At 49.9% G+C, this 17,760-nt stretch overlaps 1 protein-coding gene across 1 annotated transcript; it reads right to left on the reverse strand.

Moving 5' to 3' along the window:
• Positions 1–100: 100 nt before the first annotated feature.
• ALDH6A1 (aldehyde dehydrogenase 6 family member A1) lies at positions 101–12,865 on the reverse strand. The gene is made up of 12 exons (XM_032962877.2): positions 12,709–12,865; positions 9,187–9,225; positions 8,327–8,401; positions 6,380–6,541; positions 5,548–5,626; positions 4,990–5,292; positions 4,386–4,507; positions 3,490–3,679; positions 2,726–2,907; positions 2,036–2,215; positions 1,260–1,358; positions 101–639 (listed from the first exon to the last, which is right to left on the reverse strand). Exons 1-12 carry the CDS (start codon positions 12,859–12,861, stop codon positions 526–528), a joined length of 1,698 nt encoding a protein of 565 aa, XP_032818768.2. The 5' UTR covers positions 12,862–12,865; the 3' UTR covers positions 101–525.
• Positions 12,866–17,760: the final 4,895 nt, after the last annotated feature.

Genomic DNA, 17,760 nt, shown 5'->3' on the forward strand with positions numbered 1-17,760 from the left:
TTTAAGAAAACATAAGAGAACAGTTTATTGGCCATGTCTGTAAAAGTTTTTTGGAAGAGCCCTTAAATGTCACACACGAACCGTCACCGTTTCACACAAATCACATTTGAGAGGTTTATTTTGACATGTACAGATGAGCCCAAAATGAGTATTGAAAATCGGACGGTAAAAATTGACGGCTTTGAAATTCCGCTTGTGTCAAAAATCAATGATTAAGGCCCCATGGAGAAATGTTGATAAAGATCTTGAAAAACGAGATAAAAAAAAACAATTCCTTTGCGCCGGCACAAATTTCTGTGCTGGCGGCATTACAGACTTGTGCCTTTGCAGATAACCACGTTCAAGATACATTTTAGTTTCTCTCCCATACCCTCTTCATGCGAGCCTACAGGAAAAACAAGACACGGGTCACGTAAGGGTTCGTTCCACGAATGGGGTTTGCTTTGGGACATTGCACTTCCGAAATCGGGTCACGCGCACGATCTTCGCCGGTCACATGGCACGAGGGGGCCCCCCCCACCCCGGTTAGACCTTCTGCCGGCCCATGGTTGGCATGTTCACGGTGGGAACACTCTCCGTGGCATCCTCTGCCTTCCACTGCGCGGTCACCGTCTTGAGCTGCGTGTAGAACTGGAAACCCTGTGCACGCGCACACGGCCGAGGTTAGTGATAACAAACGGAATAAAGAAAAAAAATCAATCTTGCTCCTTTAACGTGCGGGTGGGGAAAGTTATCCCTGCGGAGGACCAATTAGTCATGATGTTCAATGTGAATTAACAGTCGATCAGAGCGACCCGGCTCTGCCCCCCCCCCACCCCCCGATTTAAATCTGCAACCCGAAAAATAAACTTAGTTTTGCAGATACGTTTCCTAGGCTATGCACCTCGGGCTCTCCAACGTAATCTTTACGAGAGCCCGTGCCTCCTGCTACAGAGCTAACGCATGAACGCTCAACTTTACCTGGAAAGCGCCAAAAAACGAAGTGTGTGAGAGCAATGCCGCTGCATCGATGTCGTATTGCAAATTTGCAACAGTCACACCCGCAATGGTGTCACTACAGGTGGTGTGGTGGTATACCTCAAAGCCAGTTAAACTCAAGCCAGATAACCCAGAAACACAACAACAGCCTTAGGGTAACCGGTGTTCAAAATGGGAGCGCCGTTCTTGTGATGACGAACGAGTCACTCTCTTTTTTTTTAACCGACGTGACAAAAAATATTTAAAGAAGACACGCGGATACGCGGGCGAGAGTGATCTACCTGCTTGCCGTAGAAGTTCACGTCCCCGCGGAACGAACCCCTGGAGCCGGTGAAGGAGAACATTGGAAGCGGAACTGGAATCGGGACGTTGATACCAATCTTGGGAGTCGGGACAGAAAAAGAGTTTACGTATCAGTTCCTGCGATAACTGACGTAGAATGTGCAGCAGGTATTTAAGCATTCAAACGCACGGCAATTACCAATGTCTCACGTTTCAGGGCGACGATTCGATTCAAATTTTGATTGTTGTGATTTTTTTTTTAAACCTCGTTCGTAAAGTTACGTTTTTTTGTATTGCGTACAGTTTCCTGAACTACACGAGCCACTAATAGTAATATAATTTACTAATAATATGAATAAATTGGAAATCAATTATTCTTATACTCAATTTGACTGTTAATCATAACTGTAAGAACTGCATGCACTGCGAGTGTAATAATTCAACCGATGTATCGTTGCTTGCAAAGAATTGTCGCGATTCAGGGTTTGCGATTCGATTCGCGAATCTTTTTTCGTTTCCACACGGCGGTGAACGGCAGCTCCTCCAGTTACCGCTTTGGAGGGTGAACGTGAACCGATTAGAAACAATGCACTAAATCAAAAACAGTCAACGCAACATCCACTCTCAACAAATACGCGATTCGACGCACGCATCACGATCACAAGAATTCATTTAAAATCTACGAAACGGTTCATCGCCTCTTGCTTAGTGCCATCCATATCACTAAATTCTTTGCCGGGGGGGGGGGGGGGGTGTGAGGTTAGGATCCTCTCACCTGGCCCACGTCAACTTCGTGCGTGAACTTCCGCGCCGTCGCGCCGTTGTTGGTGAAGATGGCCGTGCCGTTGCCGTAGGGGTTGCTGTTGATGACGCTCACGGCCTCGTCAAGGGAATCGGCCTCCAGTACCAGCAGCACCGGCCCAAAGATCTCCTCCGTGTAGCACTTCATGTGTGGCTACGCGTGGGGGGGGGGGGAACATTCACACGGGGGTTGGCGCAAATTGGTTACCATCGCCGCGAAGAAGATGAAAACTTCACGACCGTGGAGCTGCGACGACTGTTGCCACGGAAGGAGCTTGAGGGCCGTAAAGACCGCAGTGTGTCCTTTCAACACAACAAAAACTAATTTTGATTGAAAGCTTTCGTGACTGCACGGATTCATATTCTTGGTTCTTTCGGTAAAGTCACGCAGAAGGGAAACAATAAAATAAAAATATATAAAACAATTAAATTCTCACGACGTTTCAACTGCAACACAAGCAATCATCATCAGGTGTGAAAACCACAGCAAGAAACTAATTTGATAACTGCTCGAAACTGCCCAACTCCTGATCAGCACGGTTTGCTACGTATGGTGCAAAAGAGGTTGGAAGTTCAACACAAGTGGACAATGACACAAAGTTACAATCTGGCATTCGCATTTCAAGATAAAACTTCCCCTCGGCTCACACTGCCAAATCCTCACCTTGACCCCGGTGATGATGGTCGGCCCCACGAAGTTACCGCTCTCGTAGCCCTTCACGGAGACCTTGCGCCCGTCCAGAATGATGCGGGCGCCCTCCTTCTCAGCGCTGCCCACCAACTCGCAGACGCGCGCCTTCGCCTCCGGGGAGATCAGGGGACCCAGGTCGGCACCGGGTTGGTCGCCTGCGCCCATCGACAAACGATCCACCCACGCCCGAGAGAAACACACAAGTGGGGGGGGGGAGGGGGGGGGTCAAGGGTTCCTCCTCTTTGTGGAGAGGCAATAGCGGTTTGCATCGCCGAGATGTCCCCCCCCCCCGCCATGGGAATGTCAAATTTCCAACAAAGGTCAGTCGTGTTCAGCAATAGGTCTGGCAGCTTCCGGGGTTATGCTGCCCATGAAAAGATAAGCCTGTCCGACGGATTCAAAGTGAAACCTCCGCTACCAAACCGGAACTAGTCATAGGCACACTGCCCAGGTATGGAAACTCCTCCACTGTATCTGAAAAGTGCCTCGTTACTCTATGAGGTGGTACAGTGTTTGCTGACATTAAAAAAAACCTAGGCATGCGCTTTGTTTTAGTGGGGCCGAATGGTGACATAGCAGTAGAGTTAGGGACTGTTGATTTGGGAGAATCTGCTCCTGACAAAAAAACAGATCCACGGCATAGCCTTAACAAGACTGGGCAAGTGCTTTGAGCGAGCACCTACTGAATACGCGCACACAACCACAATAGCACAGCAAACCGCATTTCAGGCCCGCACCGGCATTGACGCGCAGGTTCTTGGCTCTCTCCACGAGCTCGGGCAACCACTCGCGAGCCTCCCCCACCATGACGGCGGTGGACAGCGCCATGCACCGCTGACCCGCCGCCCCGAACGCCGCGCCCACCAGCTGGTTCAGCGTGTTCTCCTTGTTCGCGTCCGCCATCACCACGCCGTGGTTCTTGGCTCCCTGCGCGGGTTCAGTGGCAAAACGAACGTGGAGCCTCTTGGTCGATCGTTGGCGCGAGTCGTTCGTATGCTTGTGCATCCGTCGGTCCGTCCGTCCGTCCAGCAGTATCCATAACAAACTTTGCGACTGCGTTTTAATTATGCTACTGCAGCATCCCCCCCCCCCCCAACTCCAACCCTTATTCTTTTTGAGAATTTAAATTTGTGCAAGATATCTCCATTGCCATTAAACAACCTCTTTGAAAATGCTTTCGAGCTCGCTCTGCGATGAACGTTCCTCACGGCAGAGCGGGTGGGAAAGGGCTGCCCCATGCAGCGTAGAAATGAGGTCACTTGAAGCGATCTCAAGAGTGATGGCCCCTTTCGGTGTGCTGTACTCGAACACCAAGGGGTTGTGTCGGAGAATGGATTCTTCGTTTCCCGACGCGACACCGATAGCACAATCGGGATAATATTGGGCAAAAAAAAACAGAGCCCCAGGTTGTCGCCCATCCATTGCGCGATCCTCTCCTGCTTTCTTGGAGGATTCAATCGGGGCATTCAATCGTGCAAGGGAAATGCGTGCACAGAAACGCGCACACGCGTGTACAAATGCACTCAAGAGTAAGGCATGTAATCGTGCACACGCATCCTTATTAAACTTTGGGGGGGGAAATCGGTATTTTTTTTTATACATGACAGTAACGAGGACTGCAGGACCAACGCACCATGTTGCACTGGACGCGCTTGCCGTTGGCAGAGCCGCGGGTGTGGATATACTCCCCGGCCTGGTTGGAGCCCACGAAGCTGATTGCCTTGATGGCCGGGTGGTCACACACAAACTTCACGGCTGTGAAGAAGCATAGACACACACGTGCAATAATGACACGGGGAGATTCTGATAACAAGCAGGCTTTCATGTAAAGGCGTGCCATAGTTTCACTGGATATTTTCCATGGCTGGGAATCAAACCGAGGTTGGCAGATTCATAACTCAATGCATTAATCACTGTGCCGTACTCCACATACATAGACACAAAGACAGACTATGAGGGCAAGTGTCATCGACGAGTACGTATTAAGGCCAACAAGGCGTCTTGAGGGTGTGGTGCGCTAACACTACGCCCGGCCGCCTTCGTCTCCCCAGTGGTGATGTTTACACAACGCACCAGGTACAAAATTAAGGTTCAAATCCACCTAAGCGACCGTTTCAGATATTCCTAAAAAATGTTGGCCGTGGTGGCTGGGCATGCAGGCTACACACAAGTGCACGCAAACACAGACACGCGTACATTCACGCGCGTGCGAGCGCGGCGTGCGTGGGGTCCCGTACCGTCGTGCTGTCCGTGGACGACGTTGAGCGTTCCGTCGGGGGCGCCGGCGTCCTGCAGGAGTCGCGTCAGCAGCATGGCGGTGCCCGGCACGCGCTCCGACGGCTTCAGCAGGAACGTGTTTCCGCACACGAGCGCCACGGGGAACATCCATAGCGGTATCATGGCCGGGAAGTTGAAGGGCGTGACGCCGGCGCATACGCCGAGCGGCAAGCGGTACGTGTAGCTGTCCATGTCGCGTGCGATCGACGGCAGCGTCTCGCCCAGCACCAGCGAGGTAATGCTGCAGCAATGCTCCACCACCTCTGTGGGCAGCAGTGTGGGACCGTTCAAACACACACGCACACAAATGACAAAAGATCTCCCCCGCCTCGTGTGGCCTACGCAGGCTGGTGGGGTGCGTGCTGTTTGCGAGCACCTACGAAGGCCGTAGTGCCACACCAGGGAATGGTGTGGCGAGCAGTATTCCTGGACAACTTTGTCTCACCAGTGCCGACCTTAACACAACACACACTCGGCATGATATTTCAGCGGTGAGTGCATCAGGGCAGGAGACTCACGCAGCCCTCGGAACACATCTCCTTCCGCATCCGCCAGCGTCTTGCCCTGCTCCTTTGTGATCACCTTGGCCAGTTCTTTCTGTACGAGGCCACGTGCACACACACGGGTTTACGTTTATAATACGATACAATTTTCGACTTTTTCACGCCTAAATGCGACTGCATCTTAAGACATGTATACACATCTGAAACAATCCCGCAGCAGCTGGCTTCAAATGTGTGGCAATGGTCACAGCATTGCTTGTTTTCAGTTTGTTTATATATTTTTTAAACCTTTTATTCCAATTGTGATAACCGCATGATGTCGCCGAGGACAAATGTTCATTGAGAACACCCAATGTTAGAGAATAGCCGGTGGAAGCAAATATAATGGAACTACTTATAACCCTTTCCCATTCCAATGACGTATGCATATGTCATCAGTGTTTCTTCCAATTCCGTTCTGATAACGTATGCGTACATGTATAAAATAACTTTATCGGTACGTCTCCAGGTTGGAAGACGTACCGAGGCTCCCACAAGGCCACGCGGGAGGGTGTAGAACACAGTTTGGCACCAGCTATCACCCAGTGCGGTCATGCCGCTTAAGTTCTCCGCGACGAGTACGGTAACAATGTCTTAAAAATAAACGGTGGGACGCCTCCTTAAATGAAATTAACGCTAAAAGCTTGCGCGTTCAGCGGTGACGGGAAACCCACCCTACCACTTGCAGACGTCTCGGAACGGGAAAGGGTTAAGAGACCAATGCAAGTGACCTCGAGTGTCATCCGCCACCAGGGGCGCCGCACGACAGTGTGGCTTCGGCGCGACAGCCGCGGCACGGCGAACTCACAATGTTGTCCTTGATGAGCTGCTGGTACTTGAGGAAGACCTGCTGGCGTGTGAGCACCGACGTCTCCGACCACGGTCCATAGGCGCGCTGGCACGACTCCGCCGCGGCGTTCATCTCGGCGAGCGTCGCCTTGGGCACGCACGTCACCACCTCGTTCGTGGCCTGAAATCGCGGCGTTCACCGAATCGTCGCCGGCGCGTTAAAACTGACGAAGAAGGTTGAAACGCAGGTAGAAGAGTGCATGGAAAAGCAACATAATGGAACTGCAAAGGCCGTGAGGGGTGGTAATGGCATGAGGGATTCATCCAGCATCGGATAGAATGGATTGATAATGAAGAGCAGGCAGCGCTGCGATTAATTCACTCAACTAACAATCAGAATAGAGGGTTTTTTACATTAGATCGTGAACGTGGAAGTGTCGTTAAACCCGCCACCACCTGACACATCAGTAAGGTTTGTCACGTAACCAAAACATGCCAATTAGTTACTACGGTTGTGTTGGGAGAGTAAACCCACAACATTTACAATTCGAGTACGACATTTCACCAGTAATTACAACCAGCCTCATCAGGCGACAAGCCTAATGAGACTGGTCGCAGTTACTGACAAAATTAATTACCGGTGAAATGTCGTACTCGCAATGTATATGTTGTGGGTTTACTCTCCAACACACCGGTGTGCTGTACTAGTAAACAAATAACCATGTTTTGTTTCGCGATAAACCTTACTAATTGGCTGTGTTGGTTGGAGGCGGGTTTTACGACATTTTTATTAATGTGATCTACCTCAGAAACCTCTATTATGGATATTGGTCGCAAAAGCCTACGTGTTAAACAATCAGAAACTCACAAGTTCAAATCCCATTCCGGAATGGATTCAGCAGGGGTTGATACATTTTTATCAACATTGGTTATTCCATAAAGACACTGGTCATCTATCACAAAAAAGGTGGAATTTCCAGCACCAGAAAGGGTTGACTTTTCAAGGAAGCACGACAAACAGGATTCGATTATTGAATCGAATCTCGATCACGAATTGTCACAATGTAAATATTTGTGGAATGATAGAAAATTATTACACGGTTACTTTTTAACAACAGCGGCAGCGTTCAGCTTAACATTGAACACCAACACGTGCCCTCCAGCTTTTAGAGTTCTGTAACCACATAGTCCAGCTGACACAGTTGAGCGAAGAGTATGAATTAATTGAATTACAACACTTAGCTAAACTCATAGAGCCGTTTGCATACCCATCATACCAGAGTTGCCTCATCTGTATTTAATGCTCCCAGAGTAGATTTCACAACCAACTTTCAAAGGGTTCAGTGCCAAGTCCATATGCAGACCATAAATTGAGCTTGCTCAGACAGTCTCATTGCCAAATCAACTTTGCAATTTAAAAAAAATATGCATTGGAGTGACACTACAGTATAATAGCACACAAGTTTACAAGTACACAAGGAAGCATGGGAAAAGTACAGGTTTGGAATTTCATGAAGACACACAAAGAGGAATGCATGGATTGGAGTGAATACACAGGTTAGAACTCAAAACAAGCAAGTAGGCTTGGGAAGGACATGCCGCTAGAAAAGATGATGGCAGGTGGGCGAGAATAATTACCGAGTAGCAGCCAACGGAGGAGGGAGATGGGCCCGAGTGGAGAACCACTATGGAGATGTAGTGCTGAGTTCAGTTTGTGTGCAGATGCTGGGATGCTTATCGTGACAAACGGCGGACAGATTGAGGAGGCCGCCTTCATCCAGCAGTGGATTGGTCATGGCCGATGATGATGGTGACGATGCGTTGGGGTGAAAGATTTCGAGAGATGTAAATGTCTGAGCGTACAACTCCCTCGTTTGTGCGTCTTTGTGCAATGAATGTGATGCACAAGCAAGCTGTGGGTCATCTTCCAGGTATGCACGAACATGCAACTAATTAAACCACTTACTGGGTTGTGCACATCCAGCCATTCTGAGGTGGTGGAGTCGACAAACTTTCCGTCGATGAACAACTTTGTGGTTGGCTTTGGAGAGACACGCACAACGTACAGGACAGTGCATGCATGATCCATTAACCATTTGCATCGCACACACCACTGTTAAAAGCATCCGTTCAGTGTGTGTGTGATCGTACCTACAAAGCAGTATGTGATCACCTAACAAACACGCAGCTGAGGAAGGCAACTTTCCTTCCCTAAGGGCTCATGAATTCTAGCATGGAGTTGGGTGTTGTAAGGAAGGCAGGGGGGAGTGAGATAGGTTTTGGATTGGGGGAACTTGAGGCATGAGTCTGCCCTCAGACAGAAACATTTGAGAACATATTTGAATAATACTTTAAGCCAAACTAAGTGACATTTCACTCAATAAATAAAACTTTTAAAAAGGTAGAAAAATTGGCCATGAAAATGTATAAACACATGCAATGCATTTATAACACCAGTGTTATTTTGACCTATGGCATACAATTAAGGGTCCATCTAATTATTCACTCTTCCGAGTAATATCAGGCATGCTAATACATTGAACTATTTAAATACAATTTTAATAATCTACGTGAGATTATATTTGAGCAGGATTGGGAAATGTCTTTTGAAAGTATTATTACTACAAATAACCCTGGGATGCTCTGCAAGGAGAGCATTAAACAACAAGCAAACCGTCATCATCGGCCTGTAACCTCACATTGCTGGGCAAAGCCCCTATCCCAAATTCGTTTATTACTTCCTTTCCCTAGTTCTTGTCCGGTAGCGGGGGAAAACTCTGTTGTATAGGCACACTGCGAGATAAGTGTACGAGTAGTCGTGCTCACAGCTCCAGATGAGTACAGCCTGGTCGCAGCGTGGACTCCCTGCAAAGAAATAAAACCCAGCAAAAATGCACACCACAGGTAAATAATAGTTACAATGTTTGTCAAAACACCCTACCCTGTGTAGGGTCATGCGAGTTGTGTTGACTGTACCGCACGCAGCTGGGTCAGTTCGGGTCCGGGAGGGAACGAGCTGAGTTTGGTTTTTATGTCACTCACCACTGATGCTAGCCATGACCGGTAATTTAAGTTCATGTATGTGGGTTATTAATAGTGTGCTGGACTATGTACCCCCACAGTTAAATAATTGAGTATTACCGAATCTTGCAGTCCTTTATCAATACAGCACACTGCTGGATGAAGGCCTTCTCACAACGTGTGGGTCATAGGGGCCGTCCATAAATGACGTCACGCGATTTTGGACGATTTTGACCCCCCCCCCCTCGTCACACACCGTCACTAAAAGTCAGACCCCTCCCTCTAATGACGTCACAAAGCTCTGCCCCCCCCCAAACCATATTTCCATTTTGAAAATAAAACATGCTTCAAATCGCTTTAAACTATTGATATTTGTCATTGTAGTGCATATTTAATGTGGCGCTGCACTCTGTTGTAAAAAAAAACATGTATTAAAAAACATGTATTAAAAAGTTATATTTAACTAAGAACGTGTTGTCTATATTTATTTACACACATCGTCACAAAGGTCTGACCCCCCCCCCCCCACCCTAGGTGCATAACGTCATTTATGGACGGACCCATATGGGTTGTTTTGACTATACTTCACCACACCGGTCAGTGCGGGTGGGGGGTCTCGCCAGGCCACACAAGCGGTTCGGATAGCACTTGCCACTGATGTTAGCCATGGCTGAAAACCTAACTCGGAAAGCCAGCTTTATAGTGCAGCGAGCGCATTCGCTCGACTAATAGTTAATGAATCGCACAGTCTTTATGCGTGGTTCTCATTTAAATCTGCCATCAGCAGAAATATTTTTTTGTCTTTGCCAACCAATGAAAAAAGGGGGTGTTGTGCCAATGAGCCAATCCGCACGTCCATTTGGTAGAAGTCACGGCCCTTGGAAAAAAAAACATTACCAAGCGCCAGTTTTCATGGCTGTTAAACTGCTGGTTATCCAGACCGCAGGACTTACCTCTAGATGTATAAGTTGCATTCGTGGAAACAGAATATTAATACCTTTACAGAGGTGTACGTTTAGCGATGGGCTTTAATGTTTAAAAGACAGCTGTAAATGATTATTCACACTAGGGGCCTGGCTCACTGGAAGAGATGAGTGTGTGTTCTCCAAAACTTATTTTGGATTACAACATTCGATACCTTACTGACAAGATATACAAAACAGAATACAGTAGAGTTTTCAGAATAAAAGAAAACCCCATTATAGTAAGTGGGGATATGTTTTATGTTACAATGGAATTCTGCCTACTCATAGGTCGCCTATTACCAAAATCACCCAAACTCATCAGATCTCGGAAGCTAAGCAGGTTAAGCCTGGATAGTTATTGGACTTTTTTGCACTTAAATGCGACTGCATCTTAAGACACATATATCTGAAACAATCCCGCAGCAGCTGGCTTCAGATGTGTGGCAATGGTCACAGCATTTCCTGTTTTCAGTATTTTTTTACATTTTCCCCCAACTTTATTCCAATTGTGATATCTGCATCATATCACCGAGGACAAAATTTCATTCAGAACACCCAATGTTAGAGAATAGCCGGTGGAAGAAAATATCATGGAACTACTTATAACCCTTTCCCATTCCGATGACGTATGTGTACGGCATCGGTGTTTCTTCCAATTCCGTTCTGATAACGTACCGCGTACATGTATAAAAATAACTTTATCGGTACGCAAGCTCCAAATATACAACAGGCGTCATTGGTCAGGATCGATCATTATTGGCATAACAATACAATTTAGAGTAACCCATAACCACACCGCATGACCAGCTTGGCAGAGCGTGTTTGGTTAAACAACCACCACGTCAATCAATGCTGGGTGACAGCACCACCCCACGCATTGAGGATTATTTGATGACAGCTTCACCACACTACTTCAGTCTGGTGGATTGAAATAATAAGGGGAAACTGTTGACTTAAAGCTTTCGTGACCGCAGGAAGTCATACTCTTTGGGTCTTTCGGTAAAGTCACGTAGATAGAAAAATAAGAAAATTAAAATCACGACGTTTCGATCGCAACACAAGCAATCGTCTTCAGGTGAAAAAAAATATACAGCAGGCGGGCTGCTGAGGACTGCCCGACTTTACCGAAAGACCCAAAGAGTAATCAGGGAAACATTTATCTTTTTTTACAGTACTGTATAATAATACGACTTATAAAACACTCAACACGCTGCCTATTATTATTATCGGTTGTCCCTGCCTTTCTATGAAATGAGGATCATTGCCTGAAACGTCGACTATTTTTGTTTCTTACCCTTTGTAAGACCACATTGAGCATCACCAAATAATAAATAAAAACAGCATTGGACATTTTGATTCGTTATCGTCTCGCAATAAGTTGCGAAATAAGTCATTTCAGGGCTGCTTGAACTTGACTCGGGAGGGGAGATGCGTCTACACTTGAACGCAACGCGTGGCATTTAACAGCAGCAAACGCGTGAGCTTGTTTTCATTCTACACTTCTGCCTTCGAAGATAACGACAACAACTACCGCAACACCTTGTAAGCAAACCCACTCACCGACTGAGACGACAAAATATATATCAATAACATGCTTAGCGTTAAAATGCAACAAACAAAAAAAAACGACTAATCGCACGCGAAGCCTAAAAACAGAGACCGCGAAACCCACCCCCCGTCTTGCCTAGCGGCTCTACCCGGGACCTCCACACCCCCTCAGTCGGCCCTGGCCTGGGGCGATGCCACCTCGCACGGGATTGGGGCTTTGCCTGACAAACCAGACACCGTGCGAGCTCAATTAAAACTTGCAATCGTTTAGATAAATTCGCATCGCAGAATCACGCTGCCATCGCCCTATGCCACCTAAAGTCGCCGTGTTTAGTGTCAACTGCTGCACGACTAAAACCGCGGGGGTGGGTCTTCTGACAGCCGAACACGACGACTAACAAAGATTATCCCCAACTCCCGTGCCGCAGCATGTCACAAAGACGGCGCTGTTGTTAGCGAGCACCTAGTAAGGCCAACAAACCACGCCCGGCCGCCTTTGTCTCCCTCCGTGGCGATGTTTACGCACCGCACCAGGTACTCGTTTGAGGCCGAGTCGACCTAGGCGAGGGCCGGTTCGGATAATCGCCACACCGGTGTTGGCCGCGAGCAGGTAATCGAACTCGGGTTCGATGTATGTGGGTTATTAATAGGTTCGCAGCGCTAACCGCTACACCACCGCTCCCCCGCACAGCCGAGCACACAACGCAAACTCTCCATTTATTTTTTTAGCACTTAAAATCATCCTTCACAGACGTGAGATGTTGCCTGTACAACTTTACATCGCCAATACTGAGTGCCCCCACACAACCACCACCTTGCAGTGCCGCCGCACGCCTTTGAGGAGGAACGCCATGGTTGGAGTCGTGGTGCAGAGGTCTCGGAGCGGTGGAGGGCGCCGCTCTCCTTTTAGCTGCCCCAAGCTCCGCCAATCGCCTCTGCTCCTCGAGCTCACGCCCACAACCACCATCTCTCTCTCCCCTCTCTCTAACCATCTCTCTCTAACCATCTCTCTCTCTAACCATCTCTCTCTCCCCTCTCTCTAACCATCTCTCTCTCTAACCATCTCTCTCCCCTCTCTCTAACCATCTCTCTCCCCTCTATCTAACCATCTCTCTCTCTACCATCTCTCTCTATAACCATCTCTCTCTCCTCTCTCCCTAACCATCTCTCTCCCTCTAACCCCCTCTCTCTCTCTAACCATCTCTCTCCCCTCTCTCTAACCATCTCTCTCCCCTCTCTCTCTCCCCTCTCTCTAACCATCTCTCTCTCCCCTCTCTAACCATCTCTCTCTCCTCTCTCTAACCATCTCTCTCTCTCTCTCTAACCATCTCTCTCCCCTCTCTCTAACCATCTCTCTCTCTAACCATCTCTCTCTCCCCTCTCTCTAACCATCTCTCTCCTCTCTCTAACCATCTCTCTCTAACCATTCTCTCTCTAACCATCTCTCTCTAACCATCTCTCTCCCTCTCTCTAACCATCTCTCTCCCCTCTCTCTAACCATCTCTCTCCCCTCTCTCTAACCATCTCTCTCTCCCCTCTCTCTAACCATCTCTCTCTCTAACCATCTCTCTCTCTCTCTCTAACCATCTCTCTCTAACCATCTCTCTCTCCCCTCTCTCTAACCATCTCTCTCCCCTCTCTCTAACCATCTCTCTCTAACCATCTCTCTCCCTCTCTCTAACCATCTCTCTCCCCTCTCTCTAACCATCTCTCTCTCCCCTCTCTAACCATCTCTCTCTAACCATCTCTCTCTAACCATCTCTCTAACCATCTCTCTCCCCTCTCTCTAACCATCTCTCTCTAACCATCTCTCTCTCTAACCATCTCTCTCCCCTCTCTCTAACCATCTCTCTCTCTAACCATCTCTCTCCCCTCTCTTTTTTACGATCAGAAGAAACAAGAAGATGCTCGGTGTAGTCGGCACTTTGCTCCGTTCATCATTTCGTTTTTTTGTTTTTTTAATGCTTTGCTTTATGTTACCCCCCCCCCCCCTTTTAAATGAAAGACCCAAAAAATGTTTTCTTTTTTCTTTCCCCTTCCCTCTCTCTCCTACCCCCCTCTCTGCCTCTCCTCTCTCTCTACCCCCTCTCCGCCCCCCCCCCTCTCTGCCCCCTCTCTTCCTACTCCATTTGGCTCTCTCTCGCTCTCTCTTTTTTCTTTATAACTACGACAAGTGCTGCATCTGCACGCAGCCCTTCCCACAGTCAAACGGCCTCCGACGGGTAGCTTAGATCTGCATGCAGAGCTCTCCGTCATCTGCCACCGAGCACACGGCCTCCTCCAGCGCCCACTGCTCCTTGAAGGCCGGCACGGCGTGGGTCAGCCGCGCGTGGCGGAACTCCGGCCACACCCTGGCTCCGACCAGAGCGCGGACGATGCCCAGGCTGCTGGCCGGACGTTGCCCCTCCAGGGCTACCTTCCTCGCCCTGTATATGGCGAGCTTGGCGTAGCCGAAGAGCACGTTGACCAGCCCCTGAAGATGTTGGGGTCCGTCGCCCTTCGGGTATCCAAAGATGAGGACCGTCGGGGAGAAGTGGAGGCTGAACCTTAGGAGGATGTTTCTCAGGACCTTGAACAGCGAGTCCAGGCTCTTGCACTCCACGTATTGGTGCGCCACCATCTCCACTTTACCGCAGAACCGGCACTCCGGGGATGTGTCGGTGAAGCGCGCCAGGGAGACGTTGGTGGTGACGGTGCCGTGGGCGATGCTCCAGCTGAGGTCGCCAATGCGGTTGTACGTCGGTCTGCAGTAGAGTTGCCTCCAGCGAGGCCTCTCCGGAAAGACGCAGGGCAGGGCTTTCCTCCAGGCATGGTCCTTGTGGCTCCTCAGGGTGTCCTGTTGGTGGAACCGGACCATGTAGGAGTAGAGCACCTTCCTCTTTACATTTGCGAAGGCCACCTCCGGTAGGTCTTCTAGCCGGCACAGGTTGTGATCCGCCTTCGTTTGTCGGCATTGGCGATGCAGTGGCACGACTGAGAGCTCCGGTGGAGGGGGATCGAGAGGGGCCTCGTCATCCTCAACGCCGATGGGGGGCGTTCTCCCCGCTGCCGCTGAGAAGGCCCCCTTGGCTTCGGCCAGGATCCGGGCAGCCACCCGGAGCGACTGCAGCCCCCCTGTCTTTGCGGCCACGTCTGCTGGTCCGAGCCACCGGCCCCGTGTTTCAGGCTCCACCAGATCTCCCATCCTGGTGAGCCGCGCATTGGCGAGGCGCCTCTCCATGCCAGGGGTGGTGGTGGATCGCAGCTTTGTCTGTAACCATCTCTCTCCCCTCTCTCTAACCATCTCTCTCTCTCTCTAACCATCTCTCTCTCTAACCATCTCTCTCTAACCATCTCTCTCTCTAACCATCTCTCTCTCTAACCATCTCTCTCCCCTCTCTTTAACCATCTCTCTCCCCTCTCTCTAACCATCTCTCTCTCTCTAACCATCTCTCTCTCTAACCATCTCTCTCTAACCATCTCTCTCTCTAACCATCTCTCTCTCTAACCATCTCTCTCTCTCTAACCATCTCTCTCTCTAACCATCTCTCTCTCTCTAACCATCTCTCTCTCTAACCATCTCTCTCTCTAACCATCTCTCTCTAACCATCTCTCTCTAACCATCTCTCTCTCTAACCATCTCTCTCTAACCATCTCTCTCTTTTTTTTACGATCAGAGGAAACAAGAAGATGCTCGGTGTAGTCGGCACTTTGCTAACGTTCATCATTTCGTTTTTTTTAATGCTTTGCTTTATGTAACCCCCCCCTTTTAAATGAAAGACCCAACAAAAGATTTTTTTCTGTTCTCCTTACCCCTTCCATCTCTCTACCCCCCTCTCTGCACCCCCCCCCCTCTCTCTCGACCCCCTCTCTTCCTACTCCATTTCGCTCTCGCTCTCTCTTTTTTTAAACTACGACAAGTGCTGCATCTGCACGCAGCCCTTCCCACAGTCAAACGGCCTCCGACGGGTAGCTTATATCTGCACGCAGAGCTCTCCGTCATCTGCCACCGAGTACACGGCCTCCTCCAGCGCCCACTGCTCCTTGAAGGCCGGCACGGCATGGGTCAGCCGCACATGGCGGAACTCCAGCCACACCCTGGCTCCGACCAGAGCACGGAAGATGCCCAGGCTGCTGGCTGGACGTTGCCCCTCCAGGGCTACCTTCCTCGCCCTGTATATGGCGAGCTTGGTGTAGCCGAAGAGCACGTTGACCAGCCCCTGAAGATGTTGGGGTCCGTCGCCCTTCGGGTATCCAAAGATGAGGGCCGTCGGGGAGAAGTGGAGGCTGAACCTTAGGAGGATGTTTCTCAGGACCTTGAACAGCGAGTCCAGGCTCTTGCACTCCACGTATTGGTGCACCACCGTCTCCACTTTACCGCAGAACCGGCACTCCGGGGATGTGTCGGTGAAGCGCTCCAGGGAGACGTCGGTGGTGACGGTGCCGTGGGCGATGCTCCAGCTGAGGTCGCCGATGCGGTTGTACGTCGGGCTGGAGTAGAGTTACCTCCAGCGAGGCCTCTCCGGAGAGACGCAGGGCAGGGCTTTCCTCCAGGCATGGTCCTTGTGGCTCCTCAGGGTGTCCTGTTGGTGGAACCGGACCATGTAGGAGTAGAGCACCTTCCTCTTTACATTTGCGAAGGCCACCTCCGGTAGGTCTTCTAGCCGGCACAGGTTGTGATCCGCCTTCGTTTGTCGGCATTGGCGATGCAGTGGCACGACTGAGAGCTCTGGTGGAGGGGGATCGAGAGGGGCCTCGTCATCCTCAACGCCGATGGGGGACGTTCTCCCCTTTGCCGCTGAGAAGGCCCCCTTGGCTTCGGCCAGGATCCGGGCAGCCACCCGGAGCGACTGCAGCCCTGTCTTTGCGGCCACGTCTGCTGGTCCCAGCCACCGGCCCCGTGTTTCAGGCTCCACCAGATCTCCCATCCTGGTGAGCCGTGCGTTGGTGAGGCGCCTCTCCATGCCAGGGGTGGTGGTGGTGGATGGCAGCTTTGTCTGTAACCATCTCTCTCCCCTCTCTCTAACCATCTCTCTCTCTCTCTAACCATCTCTCTCTCTCTAACCATCTCTCTCTCTCTAACCATCTCTCTCCCCTCTCTTTAACCATCTCTCTCCCCTCTCTTTAACCATCTCTCTCCCCTCTCTCTAACCATCTCTCTCTCTCTAACCATCTCTCTCTAACCATCTCTCTCTCTAACCATCTCTCTCTCTCTAACCATCTCTCTCCCCTCTCTTTAACCATCTCTCTCCCCTCTCTCTAACCATCTCTCTCTCTCTAACCATCTCTCTAACCATCTCTCTCTAACCATCTCTCTCTCTCTAACCATCTCTCTAACCATCTCTCTCTAACCATCTCTCTCTCTCTAACCATCTCTCTCTCTCTAACCATCTCTCTCTTTTTTTACGATCAGAGGAAACAAGAAGATGCTCGGTGTAGTCGGCACTTTGCTAACGTTCATCATTTCGTTTTTTTGTTTTTTTTAATGCTTTGCTTTATGTAACCCCCCCCCCCCTTTTAAATGAAAGACCCAACAAAAGATTTGTTTTCTTTTTCTGTTCTCCTTACCCCTTCCCTCTCTCTCTACCCCCCTCTCTGCACCCCCCCTCTCTCTCGACCCCCTCTCTTCCTACTCCATTTCGCTCTCGCTCTCTCTTTTTTTAAACTACGACAAGTGCTGCATCTGCACGCAGCCCTTCCCACAGTCAAACGCCCTCCGACGGGTAGCTTAGATCTGCATGCAGAGCTCTCCGTCATCTGCCACCGAGCACACGGCCTCCTCCAGCGCCCACTGCTCCTTGAAGGCCGGCACGGCGTGGGTCAGCCGCGCATGGCGGAACTCCAGCCACACCCTGGCTCCGACCAGAGCACGGAACATGCCCAGGCT

The sequence above is a fragment of the Petromyzon marinus genome, chromosome 29 (genome assembly GCF_048934315.1).
Source record: "Petromyzon marinus isolate PM22_M1 ecotype Great Lakes invasive population chromosome 29, UKy_Petmar_22M1.pri1.0, whole genome shotgun sequence".
NCBI classification, from domain to species: Eukaryota; Metazoa; Chordata; class Hyperoartia; order Petromyzontiformes; family Petromyzontidae; genus Petromyzon; species Petromyzon marinus.